Here is a 24,265-nt window from a genome sequence, read left to right on the forward strand (position 1 = left end):
AACAAGTCTCGGTAGGATTCGGGAGCGAAAAGGAGCGCGACGTTGATTCTCGGACTTCTCAGCCTATATAAAATGCTGCGTTTACCCAACAATTCGAAGCAAATTGAAATCCTTTTCCTAAATAACTTCTTAATTGTTATAAAATGTTTATATGTAGCCATTAAATTATTAGATTTGGTAATAAATACAAAAATGCGTTCTTATAATAACAAATAATGAGTTGAGGTAAAATAAACTCAATGTTTTTGTATTAATCTGGTAACAAATGCATTTTTATATTTATTATTGAGTCCAATAAGTTAATGTTTATTAAAAAAAAAATTGGTTGTAAAGAAAAAAACATGAAAAAATATTAACCTCTGCCAAGAATCGAACCAGAGCCCGTCGCGCGACAAACGGCAACCTTACCGTCTGCGCTACAGCAATCATTTGGTGGACCAAAGGCAAATAGGCCTTTTAAAGACTGACTACAATTCTTTCATTAACTCGTCATAAACAATCAAGAATTAGCTGCATTTATAAATACATTTATTTCCACACCATTATTGCACTAAATTTATTGTTTTTAATTTGACGTATACATTTTGCATGAAAATACGATAGCTTAAGGATAGCCATGCAGTACTTTAAATAGAAACCTCTATTCGTATGCTCCACTGTCATATATTATTCGATTATACGAAACATATTTTATTATATTACTTAATTAATTTATGATAATGGGGCATATGAATAGTTTTGTATTTAAAGTACTGCGTGGATACCTTTAAACTATCGTATCTTCATGCAAAATGTATGCTTCAAATTAAAAACATAATAAATTTAGTGCAATAATGGTGTGTAAATAAATGTATTTATTATTGCAGCTAATTTTTGATTGTTTATGACGAGTTAATGAAAGAATTGTAGTCAGTCCTTAAAAGGCCGATTTGCCTTTGGTCCACCAAATGATTGCTGTAGCGCAGACGGTAAGGTTGCCGTTTGTCGCGCGACGGGCTCTGGTTCGATTCTTGGCAGAGGTTAATATTTTTTCATTTTTTTTCTTTACAACGAATTTTTTTTAATAACCATTAACTTATTAGGCTCAATAATAAATATAAAAATGCATTTGTTACCAAATTAATACAAAAACATTGAGTTTATTTTACCTCAACTCATTATTTTTTATTATAAAACAGCATTTTTGTATTTATTACCAAATCTAATAATTTAATGGCTACATATAAACATTTTATAACAATTAAGAAGTTATTTAGGAAAAGGATTTCAATTTGCTTCGAATTGTTGGGTAAACGCAGCATTTTATATAGACTGAGAGGTCCGAGAATCAACGTCGCGCTCCTTTTCGCTCCCGAATCCTACCGAAACTTGTTGAAAGAAGCCGATAGCCTTACGGTCAGTTGAAAGAGAATCCGAGTAGCCGAGAAGTATGAAATAAGAATTAGAAAGAGAGGACCGATGAAACTATACCGCTCTCGCTTACACCCGAAGTGAATCGACGTCCAGCGAAGGTAGCCGAAACACAGATATGCCAAATGGCAGTGTGGGTAGCTAGTAGTTCGCTTTTCTCCGCTAGGAGTGCAAGTGGGCACCTAATAGTTCAGATTTCTCTGCTAGGGGTGCAAAGATCTCTCACGGATGACGGATGCATGTGTGCGTGCCAGCTTGGTCGACGTGGTGGGGAGAGGGATTTCCCACGAGTTACCAGCACTGCTTACTATAAAGAGTAAATGTCTTATTTTTGTGTGAAAATAATTACATTATATTTTCCTAACGTGCGTGTTTTGTCGTATGCGAATATTCAAATGAACGTTCTACCTAACGTTAGTCGAAGAAAGATTTCATGTTGATTGGTTGATGAAGACATCATCTCTGAGCACCAATCGTATTACTGGCGTAAGCCGCCGAACCCGACGATTGGCGAAAGCCGCCGAAAGCGACGAAATAAGATCAAGTCGAATTTGAGGCATTCGGCTCTCGATCGATCAACGAAGAGGGCTAACGTTGTAAAGTCAGAGAACGTCAATGCGATTAAAAACAACGCTTCTCTTGACTAGCGAACATCGATACATTATATAATTAAACCGTGTAATTATTATTTTGTGCAATAAAACTTAAATTGTCATTTGTGAAAATAAAATTGGGAAAGAAACTTTGTTCCCCCAATTGTAACACATATAAATATATGTAATAAAACATTGGTGCCTCCTGTGAGGTAGGAGGTGAAGGTTTTATTGCAATCGTTTTAACATTGTGAGGGTGATAGTGACAGAAACGGCAAACAAAGCAAATATACAGGAAATTGGTGAGTACAGTTCAAGTGAATTAACGGGTCCCAACGATGGCGGACAGAGTCAAGATATTAATACAGAAACGGGTGTCATTAAAAACCCAGATGACCACCATAACAAATTTATTAGACAAGAATAAATTAGATCACGCCACGCTGAAGTTACGTATCGCCAGATTAACATCATTATTTCATGCGTTCGAAGAAATGAATGACGAGCTGGTTGTATTAGATCCAGAAGGTAATCATGAAGAAGAGGCAACGAACGTTACGGAAAGATTTTATTTAGTAGCAGGCAGGATAGAAAACATTTTGAATAGCGCGGATTCGGTATCTGGAGATTCGGCAGTTTCAGTAGGCGCGACGCGGAATGAATCACGAGACGAAGCGATCCCGCCGAAAAGAAGAATAAAATTACCCGAAGCCCCATTACCGACATTTGACGGTCGATACGAGAACTGGTTGACTTTCAAAAACGCGTTCAACAACTTGATAGGTTCGAGAACAGAGCTTTCCGAAATAGATAAATTACAATATCTAAAGTCGTCTTTAGTAGGGGAAGCGGCTAACAAGTTGAAGATTTTATCTATTGACGGACTTAATTATACGAGGGCATGGGAGTTGCTAGAAAAAGCATATGAGGTAAAGCGAATTTTGATCTCACGTCACTTATCGTTAATAATGAACGCATCAGTAGTAGAGAAGGAATCGGCGAATAGTTTGAGTAAATTAGTAGACGAGATTCAGCAAAATATGGCATCATTGAATGCATTAGGCGTGAATATAAGTTCCGAGATTCTTGTGTATATCGTCGAGTCAAAATTACCGAAACCGATATTAGAGAAATGGGAAATGACTTTATCACGAGACGAATATCCCAATGTCGAACAGATATACGAATTTGTGTATAAGATGGCGGTTTGCGCGTCGAAACGTGAAAGAACACGCAACGCCGAAGCCGAGAAAGATAAACACGAACATTCGAACAAAAAGCGTAAATTGTCGGCGCCCAACAATCAAACGTTTGTAGCCGATACTTCCAAGAGAAGATGCATAGCTTGTAAACAAGATACACATCCGTTGTTTGTGTGCAAAACTTTCAAAGAATTACCTACCGTTAAACGCGTAGAATTAATAAGAAACGAACGGCTATGCTACAATTGTTTACGTTCCCACAAAGGGAAAGATTGTAAATTTTCGAATTGTAAGAAATGCGGCAAGAAACACAATAGTTTGTTACATGTCGATGAATGGATGAAACAACAGACCACAAAAATAATTCCAGAAAATAACGAAGTAAAAACCGACTGACAAAAAATGGTTACCAAACCATGTACAGTTAGCTTATCGACGGTAACTCCCGCGTTGACACCTCAATTAGTCATGAGCGCAATTGTCAAAATTCGAGATTCGAAAGGTCAACAAATCGAAGCCAGGGCTATTTTGGACACTTGTTCAACAGCGAATTTTATCACAATAGATATGGTCCAACGAATTAAGTTACAAACGTCGAAAATGACCATACCAGTAGGATCATTGAATAACACAACAACGGTGACGCGTGGGTTATTAAAGATCCAGGTACAATCTAAGACAAATGATTACAAAAGAGAGATAACATGCTTAGTAATACCCACTATATCCGATTTAATCCCGACTGAAACATTTCCGAGGCACAGCATAAGAATACCTGCGAATATAAAACTAGCCGATGCGTTATTTCACATTCCGAGACGCGTAGATTTGTTAATCGGGGCAGGTGTCACCGCGTCTTTGTTGTCAGTAGGACAGATTCGCTTATCACGAGATGACTTGTATGCGCAAAAAACATTGTTAGGATGGGTAATTGTAGGAGATCATTCGTCAGATCGGAATTCGAAAATGGCATGTCATATGACATCATTAGAAGATAAGATAATTAGATTTTGGGAATCAGAAGAGGTCGAAACACACGGATCGCGATCCACCGAAAATAATTATTGCGAAGAACATTTTATTAAAAGCACAAGTCGAAATCACGAAGGTCGGTACATCGTTCGTTTACCATTTCGCGAAGATAAAGGTAATTTAGGATCATCAAGATCGTTGGCTTTAAAACGCTTTTTAGGATTAGAACGAAAGTTGAATGCGAATTCAGATCTTAAACGCGAATACGAACAAGTGATAATAGAATATTTACGTTTAGGTCATGCTACGATAATTGAAGATCAGGAAAGCGGTTATTACATGCCGCACCATGCGGTCTTGAAAGATTCAAGTAACACTACGAAATTACGAGTAGTGTTTGACGCATCGATGAAAACAAACACCTCACTGTCGTTAAATGATATTCTTTCGATCGGACCTACAATACAAGAAAAATTATTCGAACATCTAATTAGATTTCGAACATACAAATATGTCGTAACAGGTGACATCGAGAAAATGTATCGTCAAGTGTTGGTCGCGGATGAAGATCGGAAGTTCCAAAAATTCTTATGGCGCATCGATGGGCGAATAAAAACGATACAATTGAATACTTTAACGTTCGGTATAGCGTCGTCTCCGTTCTTGGCGATTCGCACAGTACATCAGTTGGCAAACGATATGACTTTAAGATTCCCAAAAGCCGCAGAAATATTGAAAAATCATTTGTATGTAGATGACCTGTTGACGGGAGCAGATTCGGTGGATGAGTTACGCAATATTCGCGATGACATTGTTGACCTATTAAAGCACGGGAAATTTAAAATTCGACAGTGGGCCTCAAATAATAGAGAAGTTTTATTTGGATTGCCAGAAGATGAATTACACGCTAAATTGACAATCAAGTTAGACGAATCGCTGAAAACATTAGGTTTAATCTGGGATACTCAAACTGATAGTATATGTTATACTTCCGATAAATATGAACAAAAAGGTACGGTGACGAAACGCGATATATTATCTAAAATTGCGCAGATTTTCGATCCATTAGGATTAATAGGTCCAGTGATATCATACGCGAAAATAATTATGCAAAAGGTGTGGCGATCTAAGGTAGGTTGGGACGAATCAGTGTCACAAGAAATATACACAGAGTGGCATAAATTTTATAGACAACTAACCAACATGAGCGAATGTTCGTTTACTAGGAGAATATTAGACGAAGCGCCAGATGATCTACAATTACACGGATTTTCAGACGCGAGTACCGCCGCATATGGGGCATGTATGTATGTTAGGAATATCAAGAAGAATGGTAGCATTACAGTCACGCTAATTTGTTCAAAATCTCGAGTAGCACCTATAAAGTCCGTCACGATACCGCGATTAGAACTATGTGGGGCGTTGTTGTTGGCTAATCTGTATCAAGCGATTAAGAAGCCATTAGGTATGAAATTTAGCCGAGTCATATTTTGGTGCGATTCGACCATAACCTTACAATGGATCAAGACAGTCCCCGATTCTCTAAAACCATATGTTTCGAATCGTGTCAAAAAAATAACAAAGTTAACCAACGAGGTCGAATGGCACCACGTTCGTTCTATTGATAATCCCGCGGACGTGATTTCGAGAGGGCAATTACCACACGCGTTCACAAAAAACGAGTTATGGTTCTCTGGCCCCACTTGGTTAAAGGAGTCCGAGAGTAAATGGCCAGAAGAGATTTTGACATTCACGGAGGTTCCTGAATTAAGGAAAAATGTGTGTTTAGTTAGCATCTCCAATGATCTCAATCTATTAGAAAGATATTCATCCCACTCAAAGCTCTTTAGAATCATAGCGTATTGTATGCGATTTTGTTCATTAAGTAGATCTAAGGGTGTTTTGAAACATGACGAGATTAATAAAGCAGAAAAATGGATTATGAGAAATCTGCAAGCAAAAATGTTCGGTGAGGAGATTAAGCGTCTGAAGGGGAATAATAGTTTAAGCGAAGGCAAATTCGCAAAATTAAGTTTATTCATGGATAATGAAGGTTTGCTTAGAGTAGGAGGAAGGTTACACAAATCTAATTTAACATTCGCACAAAAACACCCAATATTGTTACCATCATCACATCTTATAACTGAATCTATCATACGCGAGACACACGAAAAAAATTATCATACGGGTATACAGACTACCCTCTCGTTAATTAGGCAAAGGTACTGGATCACAGACGGAAAAAATCAAGTTCGCCGAATTATACGTCATTGTACACACTGTTTCCGGTTTGAACCGAATACGATACAATATAAAATGGGGAACTTACCGACTAGCCGAGTCACCGAAGCCATTCCGTTTGAAAATACGGGAATTGATTATTGTGGCCCTTTTTATATCAAAGAACGGATATATCGTAATAGGGTGCAAAGAAAGGTATACATTTGCGTCTTTGTATGTATGAGCATAAAAGCAGTGCACCTAGAGTTAGTGTCGGATCTAACTTCCGAAGGTTTTTTAGCTGCGTTACGGCGATTCATATCGAGGCGAGGAATACCGCGTAACATATACTCAGATAATGGCACGAATTTCGTCGGGGCGAATAATAAACTTAAAGAATTGTATTTGTTAATTAATTCTACTGACCATAAAGAGAGGGTCGAAGAGTTTGCATGCGAACGTAAAGTCAGCTGGCATTTTATACCTCCTCTAGCGCCTCATTTTGGGGGTCTATGGGAGGCAACTGTAAGAATATTTAAACATCATTTCAAAAGAGTCGTTGGGACAACCGTGTTCACATTTGAGGAACTGAATACGTTTATGGTAGAAATAGAAGCAGTTCTCAATTCGCGACCAATAACGTCACTGTCATCCGACCCAAACGATTTAATAGCGTTAACACCTTCGCATTATTTAATCGGGAAACCACTTAATACGTTACCCGAAGAAAATTTGTCCGCTGTCGCTGACAATCGACTATCTATATGGCAACGCCTTATCAAGATGCGTCAAGACTTTTGGTCACGTTGGAAACTCGAGTATTTAAATCAGTTACAAGTAAGACAAAAGTGGTCAAAAGATGGTCCTGAATTGAAGATCGGCGCCGTGGTTTTGATAAAGGACAAACAACAACCATGTTTTCAATGGTCACTTGGCCGCATCGAACAATTACATCCAGGAGAAGATGGGATTGCAAGAGTAGCGACCATCCACACCACATCAGGCAAATTGAAGAGAGCCACAAATTTGCTTTGTCCATTACCCTCGAATTGATTTGAGTTGAGAATGTGTCTCAACCGGGGGAGCCTGTTTTGTCGTATGCGAATATTCAAATGAACGTTCTACCTAACGTTAGTCGAAGAAAGATTTCATGTTGATTGGTTGATGAAGACATCATCTCTGAGCACCAATCGTATTACTGGTGTAAGCCGCCGAACCCGACGATTGGCGAAAGCCGCCGAAAGCGACGAAATAAGATCAAGTCGAATTTGAGGCATTCGGCTCTCGATCGATCAACGAAGAGGGCTAACGTTGTAAAGTCAGAGAACGTCAATGCGATTAAAAACAACGCTTCTCTTGACTAGCGAACATCGATACATTATATAATTAAACCGTGTAATTATTATTTTGTGCAATAAAACTTAAATTGTCATTTGTGAAAATAAAATTGGGAAAGAAACTTTGTTCCCCCAATTGTAACACATATAAATATATGTAATAAAACAGTGCGCCAGACGGCCATTCTTATCTTTCGCGAGGTAGACCCGGCTCCTATTTCTCCCCATTTCACTGAAAAGATTCAATTAACTCGGTTTTATTAGACCGTTTTTCTCTTTCCTTTTTTTTCTATTCTTTCTTTTTGATCATTTAAAATGCTGGCATTGGTGTTCCTTTTCCTTTTACTTCTTTAAATCGGGTATAAAAGATTGAACGCTACAGATTGGATTAAAAAAATCTTTAAATCCAAAAAGTTGTCAGGAATAAAAAAGTCCAAGATCTATTTCCCATTGTCTAATTTTCCATTTTTTCCCTCCAGGAATTATAATTTGTTTAACGATTACTAATTTATTTTTCTTTTTCTTTTATTGTAACTGGACTGTTAGTCATCCCACTTGAGATAAGGCTTTTCTCTCAGACGCTAGTCAGCAGATCTCACGCTTACTGCCTTATGGTATTCTGTCCTTTCCCTAATACACCCTGAGTCCATTTCTAAACCATCAAATCCGTTCTGTTAGCAGCATGGCCCCAAAAGAGTTTTTCGTTTGCGAGCATTAACTATATAAATATGTTAGGACCAATCCAGCCCAAATGATCTGTGCCTATTGCAAGGCCGCCCTTCCGGATCACAAGGGAAATACCTTGGCAACAATGCGCCAACACCGCCTTAGAGCTATGAGAGATGTTAATCACATCTTTTGTAATATTTGTCATAGATCTCTGTTGTTTAACGCTCCGCTTAACACTTGCCTTTGCTGTAAACATGCCTTTTATTTACATAGGAAAACCCTTGAACGCGAGGGAAATAATCCAAATTTTGTAAATTCCATTATCTACGAAGATAGATATTAGAACTTTAATTTTCCGAACCCCAACACACCATGTGGAACGTAATGGCGACAAATGCTTTAAGTGCTTTTTCTCTCCGTAACCATTCAGGCCACCGTTTATATAGCTCCAATCAAAGGATAAGAAACATTAGGTCACTGCATATCTGGTCTCACAGTAGCTAGATATCGAATCACAGGCAGCCACGTGAAAATGTTTAAACTTGCCCTTGGGAGCGGTCAACAGTTCTAACAATTAAATTGTTATGGGATCGTTATTTACAACCCTAATGGTGATCGTCTTCCTCTTGCAAGTTTCTTTCCTTTTTCCTGTTATTTTTCTGTGCCTAGATTAGGAAATTCTTTGCTCATGCATTGGCTGGATGCCATATTTAATTATTATTAAACTTTGTTTAATATTTTAATAATTGCGCCTTAGTTATAAGTAAACGATTGTTTATTAAAGGTGTAAACCCAGCACGCTTTGTCTTGTTCTCTAGCGTACCCAAGCTTAGGCGGTAGCGTCTTTTGATTGGCCAGAAGCGGTGTGACAGCTCCCCACAGCTTATTATTTAAGCGTGAAGCGGATGGATGCCGCAATCTTTCTCCTTGAACGTCTTTGATTCTAACTTGGTCAGTCCAGTTCAGTTATTTCATTCATAAAAATCGGTTGTGTTTGTAACCTAGAGAGCGAGAACAAGTTTGCATTTTCTATTTTTTATACATTTCCAAACATACGAATTAATCAGTTGTATTTTATACGCAAGTGAATTTATTTGTTTCATTTCATTAAAATTCATTTCTACACTCGACTCAGTGCACTCATCTTTTCACCATCATACATAGTCATCCTTTGTTTCCTACGGCGATGAGGACCGTAGTCCATACAACAGGTTAACAGGAAAGTTCCCTACTACCATTTTCTCATTACTATCTATTATTATCGACAGGTAACAGATTGAATTATACTTATTTCCGAACTTCAATTTCATCTCCTTTTTTCATTTTGTGCGCCCAGAGTTTCTTTTTTGTACCTACGACGACTTAATTAAAAGATAAATAACGCTACCTAAATATTCTAACGATAATTCAAAAATTGTAGTTTAAATATCGCGCTTCTAATATTAATCCATTTAGCGATCGAACAGCTCTGGATATTACATATGTAAAAGAGAATCTTACCTTCCCAAAGTGTATCTTTAACACCTCTCAGTGGCCAATTCGAAGCAGCGTTTAAATTAAATCCGGCTGCAGGACCGCCATTATCCGATGAAAAGATTATCATCGAGTTTTGTAACATTCGGTTTTTGTGTAATGCATCAACAACTTTTCCAACTGATTCATCCAGTTTACTAACCATAGCTAGAAAAAAAAGCATTATATATAAAAGTATATCATACAAATTTTAACGGGGCCCCTTATACAGACATTAGGCGCTTTCCTTTCACCAAAAATCTCAGTTAAATCTCACTTGTGACGTCATGGCTCAGTTAGAGGAGCGTTCCTTTCACATTTGAAGTTAGTGGAAGTGAGTCATAAGGCTCACTTTAATCTGAGTCGTTAAATTCTGTTGTATAGTGATTTTAAGTGAGACGAGTTAATTTTAAAGGAACGTTTGATTTTATGCTAAAGTGAGCTGGTAACACACACTATGGCTACGTTCAATTATTAACTGCGAGTACTTAAAACTCTACGATGTATGTGACGTAAAATATAGGTTTCTACTTGCAGTAGTAGCAGTACATAAACGAACGCTGCCAATACAGATGACAGATAGGAAAATATTTAACCTAACCTCCTTCACAGTTGAAAAGGAAAAGTGAAAATGTATTTAATCATTTTTATTAATTAAATGAAGTTTAAAGTCCTTTTTGTAAGATTTTAATAATATTTTATTCTGTATAGGTAAAAAGTATGTGACGAGACGCTTACTTTGTTGCTGCCCCATGTACGATACCGCGTGGTGGGGACTGGGGAGAGCTGCGGCGTACGTGCCGATACCGCGGAATATACTATAGCGTGCGCAAAGTATAGTGTTCTCGCCATGCCCCTCCCTACCTACCCAAGACGGCCGCTCCGCAGCGCCGATACCGTTTTCGGCGGCTCAACTGAGTATACAGGGTTTTTCTCTAACAACGGGACATAGGAGATTTCGTGTTATTTGACTATAGTAAATTTTACTATAGTCAAATTACTGTTTTCCATTTAATTTAAATATTAAACGTAGTAACCAAGATTAATTGAGTAAAATGACATTTATAATGAATGATAAAAGCAATTAAACTAAAATAACCATTAAATTGTAACTATCTACGCTTTTATTAATTATAATAATGTATAGTAAGTGCTTCATTGCTATAGTTAAATAATATAATCCTATGTTCCGCTGTTAGAGAAAAACCCTGTATAAGACCGAGCTCTGGCCCAGTTGAGCATTCCGTACCCAGGAGCTCTCCGGGTATATTCCCAACCTTTTCCTACGCAGGAGTTCTCCGCGTACACCCATCCTTCGATCAGGACTTCTCCGAGCACATCCTGGCGCAGGAGTTCTCCGCGTCATACACTGTTCAAAACTGAATCATGTACAGGTATAGTTTCTGCTTCCCTATAATGTCTTGTAGCAAAAATGCTTCTCACAAAATTGATTCATGTCCATCTCAACTCCTCTATACTATCTTATAGCAAAAATTTAAAGACAACAGCAGACGAAACGCGACGTCGACAAATATGAAGATGACGTTTTGGACGTAGTAAAAGTATTATCCAGAAAGCATATTATTTATGTTGGAAACGTAGGGATGTTGAAAAATGGAATGGAAAATAATGCAAATATGGTGCATATATATAATATTATTTATCAAGTATAAAAAGGAAGAAATCGGATGTAATTTTCAGCCTATAAAGAGGAAAAAGCATCAGATAAGTATCGGGAGCAGTAAATCAAAAGAAAGATTAAAGAATATTTTGCTTTGTTAAATTAATCTTTCTTCTGACTTGCTGCTCCTGATACTTATCTGATGCTTTTTCCTCTTTATAGGCTGAAAATTGCATCCGATCTCTTCCCTTTTATACTTGATAAATAATATTATATATATGCACCATATTTGCATTATTTTCCATTCCATTTTTCGACATCCCTACATTTCCAACATAAATAATATGCTTTCTGGATAATACTTTTGCTACGTCCAAAACGTCATCTTGATATTTGTCGATGTCGCGTTTCGTCTGCTGTTGTCTTTAAATTTTTGCTATAAGATAGTATAGAGGAGTTGAGATGGACATGAATCAATTTTGCGAGAAGCATTTTTGCTACAAGATAGTATAGGGAAGCAGAAACTATACCTGTACATGATTCAGTTTTAAACAGTGTACGCGCCGCTCCTCTACCTATGCCCATGCTAACGGCTGCGTCCAGGAGTTCTCCGGACCAACGGCCATTTCTTTCAGGTACTAATGCCTTTTATTTTCAGCTTGCCCCGTTAACCGCCATATTGGCTTCCCGGGACCATCCGTGAGGCCACCGACCGCCGCGCCGCCTACCGGTCCGCTCCGAAAGCCCGTCCGTGTGGCAATCGACCGAAGCGCCGCCAGCGGGCGAATTTTGTACCTGCGACATAGCGACCAACACACATGCGTACACACCTGCAGCGACAGTACACAAACATAAATAGGTTAAGGTTATAATGTAAAAACATTGTAAATAGTTGTTTCCTTTCTTTATTCCCTGAATAAACAGTTTTTATTGTTCATATTAAACTTGTCCATATTTATTTTGATCCCTCTCGGTCAAATCGAACCGAACGGTTTTACGGCGACTAACCTCGCCTACAAAACACGTTACAAGTATAAGACCTGAAAATGGAGGATAATGTAAATAAAGGGAATAATATTTCTTCCAGTCCAGTCAAGTTTTATCAGATAAGTTTTATAATTTTCAGTAAAAGTTAGGACATATTTCTTTGTTAAAATATCAATTTCTTTTTACAAGGGGCATCTTTTAGAAGTGCATATTTTATAAGGATAACAAATGTATATATTTTGATGATGTTGTTGTTATGAAGGAATAATCCCAATTGACTCAGACTTTAATGTAATGAAATAACGGTAACATTTGATAATTTAAAATTAAAATGCTTGTACATAAAAAATATACCGTTACACTTTTATATTACAATTAGAAGTCACGTTTAATTGCTATCTTTCCTTTTGCAGTTAATTTGATTTTAAGGATATTTTTTTAATAAATATTTGGTAAAAATGAGTTCCTCTGTTGCAGTAGAAGTTTTTACAGATCTTTTAAGTCCTGATGCAAGCAAGTCTGTGGTTCTAGTTATGCAACAATTAATATAGAATTTATTGTACATATGCATTTAGATTGTAGAAAGTGATACAGACTTTACATGCAGTTCCACTTCTGATTCTAATCAAGAATCGAATCTGCAGGATTCATCTAATTCATCTATAGAACTGGATTTGCCTGCCTTTCTAAGAAGAACGTTACATCGCATTACAACATACATGCATGTTGTCAATCAGTACGATGAATTAGAATTCAAAGAACATTTTAGACTTAATCGGTCAACTGTTGAATTATTAATATGTTAGTATATGGGTATCAATGGATACAATTATAAACGTTTCATTTTTGCTCAAATTGTTCAAAATTCTGAATTCCTTCAAATATCACAAAAATAAAGTATTTTTGGAAAAATGCTTTATATAAAAGTTATAATACTTACGATTTATTGTCTTTATTTATTTGATCTTGAGATACTTCAGAATTCTGATGTGAAAATCACCATGATTGTTTTAACTGGGATGGTATATTTTGTATTACATAATTTTATTGCATACCTCAAGAACTTTTCAGAATTATATATATATTACTTTATCATTTTATTCTTTGTTTTTTTATATACTAATTCAATTGCAAAATGTGAACTGAAGTGGACATACAGTTATTCGTAACCTATGTTGTATGTATAGATGTATAGACAAGGTAATATGAATATATATAGCCAATAAATAAGTAGACGGTCTTAAGTATTAACTTTTGTTTAAAATATTTCATATATAAATGTTTAATTTTTGAATAATTAAAGGGAATCCAGGCTTTTAGGACACTCCATATATATATATACTTAACTGTATTTTCATAATTTCAGATTTAATTGAAATGGAAAATATTTTATCAACAGATGAAAGTGGAAGAAAAAAAATTACAGCTCAGAAAGCTCTATTACTCACACTGTGGTATCTCAGTAACAGAAACCTTTCGACAATGTTCTGACAGGTTTGATATGACAAAAAGCTCCTGTCACCGAATTATAAATAAAATTGTGTCACTTTTAGTTAAAAAGAACTGCACAATTTATAACATGGCCAACAGAAGAGGAAAAGAAACAAATCAAAACAGAGATTTTAATATGAAAGGAATAGATGGTGTGATTGGGGCTATCGATGGTAGCTATGTCAAAATTAACAAACCAAACACAAAACACCATTATGTTTATTTCAATAGAAAAGGAGACTACAGTGTGCTCATTCAAGGAGTTTGTGACTCAAGAAAAAAGTTTTTAAGTTTTTTCTGTGGAGAGCCTGGATCATTGGACGACAGTAGATTATTGAAAAAATCAGCTGTCTATAAGAAAGGCCTAAGTGGTTTTTTCGGAAGAGATTTTATATTAGGAGATTCAGCAAACCCTTGTCAAAATTGTCTTATAAGTCCATTTAAGGATAATGGAAATTTAAGTGGAAGGCAGCACACTTTTAATTATCGACATTCAGCTACTAGGATAGTAATTGAAAATGCTTTTGGCCTTTTAAAAGGGAGATTCCGAAGACTACGTTTGTTTGAAAATATTAATTTAAAGTTTATTTCAAAATGTATTGTAGCTACTGCAGTTTTACATAATATTTGTATTTTGAATAGCGATGAATGCGATTTCATTGAAAATGAAACCAATAATAGTTTCGAGGTAGAATATATTGAAAGTATCAGTGGTATAAATGAAGACTCTTCAAGAAGAAATGAAGTATTTACAGTTATGTTTATTTAATTTATTAGATGCAATAATCTTTTTAAATGATTTAGAATTATATAATTGGTATAATTCGAATATTTTTAGAGTTTTTTTCCTGTGCTTAAACTATATTTATTTAATGACAAAATCTATTTATAGATTATAATTTATCTTAACTTATATTCCTAAAAAATATTGATTTAAAAAATAAAAACATTAATTTCAAAAAAGACCATTTATAATTCAAATGTATAACAAAAAATATTATTTTACGCAGTACTTCTGCTTATAATATTTTGTGAACATTAACATTTGATATTAGATCACACTTTTAACTATTGAGTGTAATTGCAATCGTCGGTCTCAGCTCAGTCTTAATCCTTCTAGAATTTACGTTTTCTTATAAAAATTTAGTAAATATATAAGAAATTTTATTAATATTCCTTAACTGATTTATTTTTTCCATATAGTAGCAGCTACACAGTCTAATTTGACTTTGTGTTAATATCACACCACTTTTTTAATCCTTCGTAGGAGAATATTGTTTAATAATCCTTTCTTTTTTATGATAACGTTAAAGAAATCTGAAAAATATCAAAAAAAAGAAGTTATCGTATACTATAATATAAAGCAATACAAATGTGTATGTACATACTATATATCAAATAGAAGTTCCGAAGCTAGCGTATTTTTTTCCTGTAAAATAATTTTTAACCCATTTAAGGCTTCAATTTTTTTATTCTCCAATTTTAACTTTTCTTTATATAGAGTTAATTTCTGTTTTTTATAACTTATGTTTTCCATCATGTACAGTTTTCTCCTTTCTTTTCCATTTTTTACCTGGTTCAATTTGTCTTTCAAAAACTGTTTCTTTGCATCAACTAATTGTAATGCTGCACTTTTTCGTTTATTTCCAGAGTTTTTAGGGCTTTCAATGCTGGAGGTTTCTTCTACGTCTTCTAAAGTACTTGAATCAGAGTGTATCAATTCTTCCAGTGGTGTACCTTCAAAATTTGTGTTTATTTCTTCCACATCAATGGAGTGTGAGCAAGCATTTGACGGGGAAGCTCCTAGTAAATCATCCAATCGATTAAAGAATATGAACTTGGCTGGACCCCTTCCAGATCTGGATTTAATATCTTTTGTATTTTTATATGTTCTCAAAAGATTTTGCCATTTTTTTTACAAACCAGTGCCGAAACCTAAAAATTATATCAAATATTTTTATTAAATTTTACCTAATAATGTTATTCTAAAAATCTTTACAAGCAGTAAAACTTAAGTATTTTAATGAACAATATTAAAATTAAAAAATATTTTAACTGTAATGTTTTCACCACAGAGCTCCTCGCTTATAATGTTCCAAAAACTATTACGCTTTTTTACATCATGCATGTCATCATAACGGCTTTCAACTGCAGTTATCAATGCACGTGTCTCATTAACCGACCATATGCGCTTATTATCATGTTCCTTAATTTTTAAGTTTTCAAGTGGCTGGTTTCCTTGAAGTACTACAGCACTATCACGTTCCGAAAAAGCTTCTGCAGTTTCTTCATCATCATCTAGTGTACAATAAAAATTCATCATCTTGAAGATGAGTTTAAAACGATTAATTACAAGTGCTTATATCTTATCAATATATTGTAACAAAAATTGTCCTTCATCGTTTATCAAATTTTCTCCGATATCAACCGCACTAACCCAAGACATAATGAAAATAATGATCCAATATATATTTTTCGGATTGAGGACTCGTCGGATCGATTTCTGTTATCGTGCATAGATTTTTTTTTGCCCAAGTAGCTAAAACGAACGTAATTGAATTTATTTAACGACTCAGCATGTGTTTGAAGTTTCACGAGACGCGAGGGAAGCAATCAATGTTACTGCGCACATACATTTCAGTCCTTTTCTTATACGCAGTAGTACCAAATAGCGCCAATAGAGTCTCCCCAAACGCGCCCTCAGCCCTCAGCTCAGCTACTAGGGGAAACTCAGTTACATTTAGCTGAGTCTCACTTGGTTTTCAAGTATTCTCAACGACTCTTGTTGAAAGGAACGCGCGATCAACTGAGTCGTGACGTCACAAGCTAGATTTAACTGGGACATGAAAGTGAGCCAGCAGACTCACTTCAGCATGAAAGGAAAGCGCCTATTGTAGAATAGATAATCGTGCCAACTATATACCTTTCTTCAAAATCAGTTTTCAAACACAATGTACTAATTCAATGACGTTGCGAGTTGAATTTATTAGAAAAATAATCTGATTTTCGAAAAAATAAAAGAGAAGAATGTTCAAAGAATACTAGACAAGCTATGCCCTTTTTAACAACCCTCCCTTTCATTTAGTTTTGCCTGGTTACTCAGCAGTATTTCCACTAGGATGCGCAGGTGCACAGCAGTGATGCCAGAACGTAGGCCGTCGGTCTACGTTCTGGCATCAGTGGTGCACAATCGCGCACTAATTTTTCGAAAGTTACGCAGCGTTTTTGAATTTTGCCTACATTAAGATTGCTCATTATTATTTTATATTTTATTTCTTAAAAGAACTGCATCTAAAAATGGTAAAATAAAATTTTCAAAAACGAAAAGTTAGACTTTTAGAGCTTTAACCCTTATAAGCACAGTGGTACTTACGGTGTACCACATATTCTATTGGACATTTTTCTCTGTAAAAGTTTTATTTATTGGTATCTATAGATGGTTTTTCTAAAAGCTAATAAGTTTTTCTATAATCATGTCGCATAAAAATTACTATTTAATTTGTTATAAATAAACAAACAACAAAAAACGATGATTTTTCAGAAAAAAATCATTATAAAGCTTATTTATTGTTCAATTTTTACGAAAATTTAGACTTGGGGGTTTTGAGGTATGCTGATTAAGATTTCGGGGTCACTTTTTCAAAATTCAAAATGGCGGACCGTGAAATTATTTATATCACATATTCTACTCTAAAAATAACTACTCGGGGGTTTTCGTGGTCGCTAAATGCATCACTCGTGCGCGAAGGGTCAAATTACGTTCGCACACTCGAAAGTAACTAGTATTATAATTATCTACTGCTTAGTCAGTATTTGATATTATTTGGAGGGTGAAAAGTAGTTTTATAACAATTTTCCATATCTAAAATTTTAATTTCCATCTAATCCATTTAAAAATAAGAATTCTACTTGCAGATTCGTATTCAGCGACCCCAAAAACCCCCGAATAAGAGTTTTCATGTCAAAATAGTTAATAGAAAAATGTGTGCTTCTAAGGGTTAAACGAATTTTTGAAATCGACCTTTCATATTTAAACATTTCACGAAATCTCTTTTCTTTACATCGACTAAGCCTTCAAGCGATTGTTTGGTTTGCTTAATTACTTTATGTTAAGAGGCATTAATTAGTTGTCGTGTGAGTTGTATGCATATGCTTCACTATGTAAGGAGTTGCAGTTACTTGGTTTGTAACGTCACCGACTATAACATATAGGAATGTCCAGCTAGTGCTCGGAAATCGTGAAACAAACGTCCCCACCACATCGGTCCAGTGTACTTTGAAATATGATGGGACGGAGTGGTAGGGAACGGTTTATTCCACGATTTTCGAGCAATGCGTCCAGCAAGACTAAACGCGCCTAATGAGTTATGACTAACCTTCTGTTAATTCTTTTAGGATAGGAAAGCCATTCTTTTTACCTAAAATTCAACACCGTAATTTTTAAAATACTAGACCCGGAGAAACATACCAGCCAATTTTTCTCATAGAAAAAACTGCACTTTTGTATAGTGCTATCACAACAGGCTTACATTTAGCGAAGTTAAAGAGTTATTATAAGTTTTTTTATAAAAAAAATGGAAAATTTACACGTTTTATATTTTGAATTCATTATTTGAAAAGGGAAAATGGTTAATCAGGGAACCGCGAATAGGGGTGGTCCCGTTTCACACGTAATTATTCGATACAGCTACTATTCAACACGTAACAATTGGACACGTTGCATTTCACCGCGTAACAATTCAACACGTATTTTTGACTATGTTCGGATTCAACACAGTAATGATTCAACACGTCCAATTCAACCGTAATGATTCGTCATGTTACAATTGTCAACATTATATTTTGCTACGTAACATTCGCCACGTAACCATTCGTCACGTAACAATTAGCCACGTTACTATTCCCCACGTAACGATTCACCATGTCATATTTTGCACATTACAGATATCAACCAAACCTAAATTTTAGGACATTGAGGTTTGGTCTTATTAAGTTGCAAATGAGCCAACAGTGATAAAGTTTGTAACGTTGCGTTCCCGCATCGTTACAATAGGTGCCATCTAGCGCTTTGCTAATCTCAATCGCTAGATAGGCGGGTCGCGTGCGAACTAGGGAGTTATCAACCGATAGGTATTGATCTAGGATCGATAACTTGTCGGCGCTCTAGTGTCGGGCGATGGGTGAAGCGGGGCAGCGGCGGGACAGGCGCAGGGCCTCACTTGCTCCCGCGAGCTGCCCCGACACACGTAGTTTGGATGTCAATAGGGACACAGTGCCTCGAGCTGAATTTTCCCCGCCGCCGATAGTGACCTGCGACAGAGCAGCAGCCGCCGCATGCGAACAGTGAAAAAAACAGCAGAAGTGAAGGGCGACGACTGCCCCCCTGCCGCGAACCCATACCGGACAGCAGAGACCGCCAGCTCATCGAACCTCCACCTAGGGCTAGGAGAATACAGAGAGAGAGAGAGAGAGAGAGAGAGAGAGAGAGAGAGAGAGAGAGAGAGAGAGAGAGAGAGAGAGAAGAAAGCCAGCTCTATCAGCTGAAGTAAGGGTGAATATTCGTTTTGTGAAAAAGGTCCTGTCACGTCCCGGGGTGTGCTAGGGCCTTAAGGCTCGTAGCATTGATCGGATTTATAGGGAACCGCTGGCCCTGCTCATCTGTCACGGGTAAGCGGGCAACTTAGCGGAGTGGTCATTCCGTCGGACCTATAATTAAGAATCATAGTGTAGAGGCGCGAATTAAACGAGTGTTTGCGATTACATAATTCCGTTGGGAGTTTGACAGTTGACGTGATCATTCCCTTGAATCAGCTCAAGGCCGCGGACTTAGTTCAATTTCAGTGAGGACTCGCGACCTTAGGTACCGAACCAAAACAATCCGGGTCGTTGTTGTGGTTGAGTACGCGGGAACTTAGTGAGTGCCAATAACCGTCGAAGAACGCGCACGCGCGGGGATAGGGACTCATCCGCGTAGCGACGCGTAGTAGTTATCCCAGGGATCCAACCAGAGCTGCCAGACTTGGCATAATCTCGTGCATGCGTGGAGCAACTCTCACAGTTTGATTCTTTACCACTCTAACTATGAGGGATGTAGCACCCTTTTAGCATCGCCCGTAGAACCTTCCTTTGAAGTGTAGATGTTGAATCACTGCATCTTAATATCAAAAATCAGATACACAGTAAATTAAAGACTAAAGACATTAACTATAAACTGGATTGCTTGTTAGTAAATCCCTCTACTCTTGTCAAATATTTTAAATGGAATATTAAAAGATAGGAAATAATTAAAGCCTTAAATTAAATCAATATTAAAAAATATCTGATATTTGAGTGGACATGAAAGCCCTCTCACCAACGACAAGGTCTTGCAATCTATAGAGAGGGAACATGCAAAACATACAATAATTTATTATATTTGTTTTTATTAACTGCACTGTTACAATTTTCAATGAAAAAATACACTTAGTATAAAATGCAGTATATTTTTTCATAAAAATACGAAAGCGTAGTCAATAAAATCAAACTTAAAAATTAAAAACACTCATGCAAAAAATATATAAAAATGAACTTAAATATACCAAAAGTTTCACATGCAATGTCCGTCAATGCAAATAATTTTTGAAAAAATATAGCCACTAAAAATTGTAACATATGGTAGGAAGAGTACCCACAAAAAACAGACTTCGCCTGTAAAAAAAGGCGGCAAGTACATAAACCATTTAGCATAAATAATATAGTAAAATTATCCAATTAAAAAAGTAGTGAAATCCAAATATTAGGCAAGTGTACTTTTTCACCTTAGCAAAAGTTAAATTTTTGAAAAAAAAAAGGAACAACAAAGTTACTTGCCGGGCCCGTAATGTCCATGCACAGTGGGAAATTGAATCGTGTGTGAGATTCAGCTATAGCGTAGTACAGCAAATTTCATGTTAAAATACAGAGTGAAGTTAGCCGAACCGCAGACGATTCTATTTCTCACTGTGCATGGATATTACGGGCCCGGCAAGTAACTTTTTTGTTCCTTTTTTTTTCAAAAATTTAACTTTTGCTAAGGTGAAAAAATATACTTGCCTAATATTTGGATTTCACTACTTTTTTTTAATTAGATAATTTTACTATATTATTTATGCTAGATGGTTTATGTACTTGCCGCCTTTTTTTACAGGCGAAGTCTGTTTTTTGTGGGATATTGTTACTCCGCGCATTAAATCGAAACAATCTTGAGGCAATTCTTTACAAGCCTTTTTCGCCACTATCGCAGAAGTATGGCAAATACAATTTAATAAAATAACGCGAGGAACTATTTCTCTTAACCGAGTTAAAAAGGAATTCCGGGATCCCAACATAACGGATGCATTATCACACGCGAAACCGATTATATTTTCAAAAAAAATATCGTATTCGAAGAAAAACTGTTTAAACACCGCGAATAATTTTTCGGCTGAACAGTCAGTTGCATCGAGCTCAATTATTTTAAATAGTTCTGTTATGACATTATTTATTTCTGTGGAAAAATATTGAACGACAATGCTTAAGCATTTTTTGTCCGTTATATCAGTTGACTCGTCCAATAAAATACTAAAATAATTGTTTCTCAATGCATTTGACGTACGTTCCATTTCCCGCTTCTCTAAAACATTCGTAATAATTTTGCTACATTTCGTACGATGTAGCCTAATTTGTTGCACTATTTCCGGTCGTGTAAAAGTTACTTTTATCAAATCTACTAAATGATCTACGGATTGAATACTCACATTGTGCTCCGCGAAAAAACTGGCTAATTTAATTTCCGCATCTTTCGCTAAATCACCGACATCCAAATTTTCTACCGACGAAAAAAACTTGTACCATCACTATTTTCCACCGAACTAGAATTATTATCCATCACCCACAAATGAGTTTCACTTTCAACATGCTTTTCTATAACACTTTTCCTATTTGATAAAACCCTTTTACATGTATTACAATAAGCCTGATTATTACGATTCACTAACCAAGGACTAAACTTTTTATTTGACAACCACGAAAAAACGATATTTCTAACACCATTACTACTACAGTCTTGCATTTGGTCCGCGAAATCCATAATAAATTTCGAAAATTACTACAGACACTCTAAAATCACTTTTATTATCCCGTAAATTTATTAACGATCCGTATTAAATGATACCAAATGCAAGACTGATTAAGTTACTTTAAATTAAATGGAAAGTTAACGGGTACTTCGTTATTGTTTGTAAACAAACGGCATTTGCCAGTTAACTTTTGATTAATTTTGCAGACTGTCAAACACTTTTCAATAATTTTATGTATCTAGCGTATCTATTACTAACAGTCAGGAGGGCTTTCAAATGTTTTATATAATTGTTATATAATATATGCAAAAGAGGCATTTAATTATTACAATAATTAACAATTTAAAAAAAAAAGATTTATTTATCAACATTTAAAAGCTTACTGTAATGGAATCAATGGTTCATTTCATATAAAATTATGTTAACAATGATAAATTGGACTAATTAGTTGTTTTATTACTTTTATTTATACATATTAGTACAAATTTGCTTAATTATTCAATAAGAAGTTGAACATACTTATTACTGACAAAAATTATAAAAATTGTGTTTAAATTAATGTATATAATTTTCAGGCAACGCTTATTAAAAATGAAATCCGAAATTCTAGAATTGAAAACTTATTTATATCTGTTTATAAATGTATTAATAAGTTTATTTATATATTTTACATATTTATACATAAATTACATATTACCCACTAATTAAGAAACATACTACTGCAGTTTTGACGTATATATTTTATTTCCAGAAAAATTAAGGAAAACCTGTAAATTCATACATATATGTGTCCGTCGATAAGAGCGATAAAGCTTCGAAATTGGATTGGTTTAGTTCATGTGTTCTATTAATTCAATAATCCTGCTGTCGTTTGATAAACGCGTATTAAATTAACAAATGGTTTGTTTTAAATGATTTAAGTGCATTAAAAAAATGTTTAGTTTGTTCAGCAGTGTATAGAACAGACCTGAAATAAGATAAACATTGATTGCATAAAAATATTCATATTGTGCTGTTTTAGGTTAAACTTGTTAATTGAAATGTGTTTCTTTTGTGATTTCCTTTCTACGACGATTGCATATAGGCATGCGAGTTATCAGGACATTATATATTCACAGTGTTTACTCAATCAAATAATGTGATAGACAGAATATTGGAAATGTGAAATTTCAATTGGATAAGGAAAATGGGGAATGATGAAAATGGGTCAGCAGTACAAGCTATTTAGATGAGTATTAAAAATTTATTATTTAGGACTTGAAATAAATCAAGATTCTTTGTGTTGTGATTTTCGTTACAGGTAGTGTAGAAAAATATGAATGATTCTCCAAAATGTAAGGATCAACAACTATTGAGGACCAGGATACCTTTAATTGTCACAGCTTGGACGTGGTAATTAGTCTTTCGGTCAAGATATTACTCCAACCAAGGAATATCCATGTAAATAATTCTGCATTTAACAGTAATTGTAATTATAGAAATGATATACCAATTGTTAACATTTATATTTAAAACTGAAAACACTAAAAAGGAGATTAATTACGAACGAAGATGTTAATAATTGATTAATAAGTTTTTATTACTCTTATAAAAATCGTACATTATTAATTGATAATTCTAGTAGTGTGGCTAAGGGGATTCTGGGACCGGGTGGCGAGGGGGTCGGGGTTCCGCGGGGGTAGGGGAAGTAGGGGAATTGCCCCACTCCTCGGCTGAGACCGATGGGCGAGGGGGTCGGGGTCCCGCGGGTGGAAGGGAAGTAGGGGAATTGCCCCCTCTCCTCGTGCGGTTGTGCGCATTGTGTGTCACCCACGCTAAACTCCTTTGGTGTGGGTTACACATGTGACCTCCCCCCCTCTTACGTTAAGCAGTGGACGCCTTAAAGAGAGAAAGAGAGAAAGCTTTAAACGATAAGACGCGTTACTTAATACATTATCGCGCTCTACAACAATGTATGCGTAATGGACTCGTACTGGAAAGAGAAAGAACATTTGTAGAGAGCGATGCAGTGATCGTTCCCCCTTATTTATGTTACAGTATCTTTGACGATCGTCATATTCATTTGTATATCCATCGTCGGAGATACTTACCATCCGCTCTGTAATAAGAGCGGAGCCTACGTAACCTTACCTACAGAAAAGTGGTTGGGACGTATGTGAAACACTTGAAAACATTC

The 24,265-nt window shown here is 35.7% G+C and overlaps 3 protein-coding genes across 3 annotated transcripts in view; 2 read left to right on the top strand and 1 right to left on the bottom strand.

Moving 5' to 3' along the window:
- The first annotated feature begins 2,341 nt into the window (after positions 1-2,341).
- LOC136773819 (uncharacterized) lies at positions 2,342-3,601 on the top strand. The gene has a single exon (XM_066727734.1). The coding sequence runs from the start codon at positions 2,342-2,344 to the stop codon at positions 3,599-3,601; it is 1,260 nt and encodes a 419-aa protein (XP_066583831.1).
- A 6-nt stretch (positions 3,602-3,607) lies between these two features.
- LOC136773830 (uncharacterized) lies at positions 3,608-7,450 on the top strand. Its single transcript, XM_066727745.1, has one exon. It carries the CDS (start codon positions 3,608-3,610, stop codon positions 7,448-7,450), a length of 3,843 nt encoding a protein of 1,280 aa, XP_066583842.1.
- Positions 7,451-9,156: 1,706 nt separating this feature from the next.
- The window catches only part of LOC136773839 (arylsulfatase B-like), a 316,178-nt gene continuing 301,069 nt past the window's right edge, over positions 9,157-24,265 (bottom strand). The window contains exons 5-6 of the mRNA XM_066727754.1: positions 9,904-10,083; positions 9,157-9,350 (exon numbers count right to left, since the gene is read on the bottom strand). Coding sequence (XP_066583851.1) covers positions 9,157-9,350; positions 9,904-10,083 — 374 coding nt within the window. The remainder of the gene's footprint in view (positions 9,351-9,903; positions 10,084-24,265) is intronic.

Source organism: Prorops nasuta, unplaced genomic scaffold, assembly GCF_024137725.1.
Source record: "Prorops nasuta isolate Cenicafe-Biocafe unplaced genomic scaffold, Cenicafe_Pnas_1.2 PNAS00001, whole genome shotgun sequence".
In the NCBI taxonomy this organism is placed as follows: Eukaryota; Metazoa; Arthropoda; class Insecta; order Hymenoptera; family Bethylidae; genus Prorops; species Prorops nasuta.

Excerpts from the sequence above, each read along its gene's own strand:
- LOC136773830 (XM_066727745.1), top strand. The coding sequence starts at position 3,608 with ATGGTTACCAAACCATGTACAGTTAGCTTATCGACGGTAACTCCCGCG.
- LOC136773819 (XM_066727734.1), top strand. The coding sequence starts at position 2,342 with ATGGCGGACAGAGTCAAGATATTAATACAGAAACGGGTGTCATTAAAA.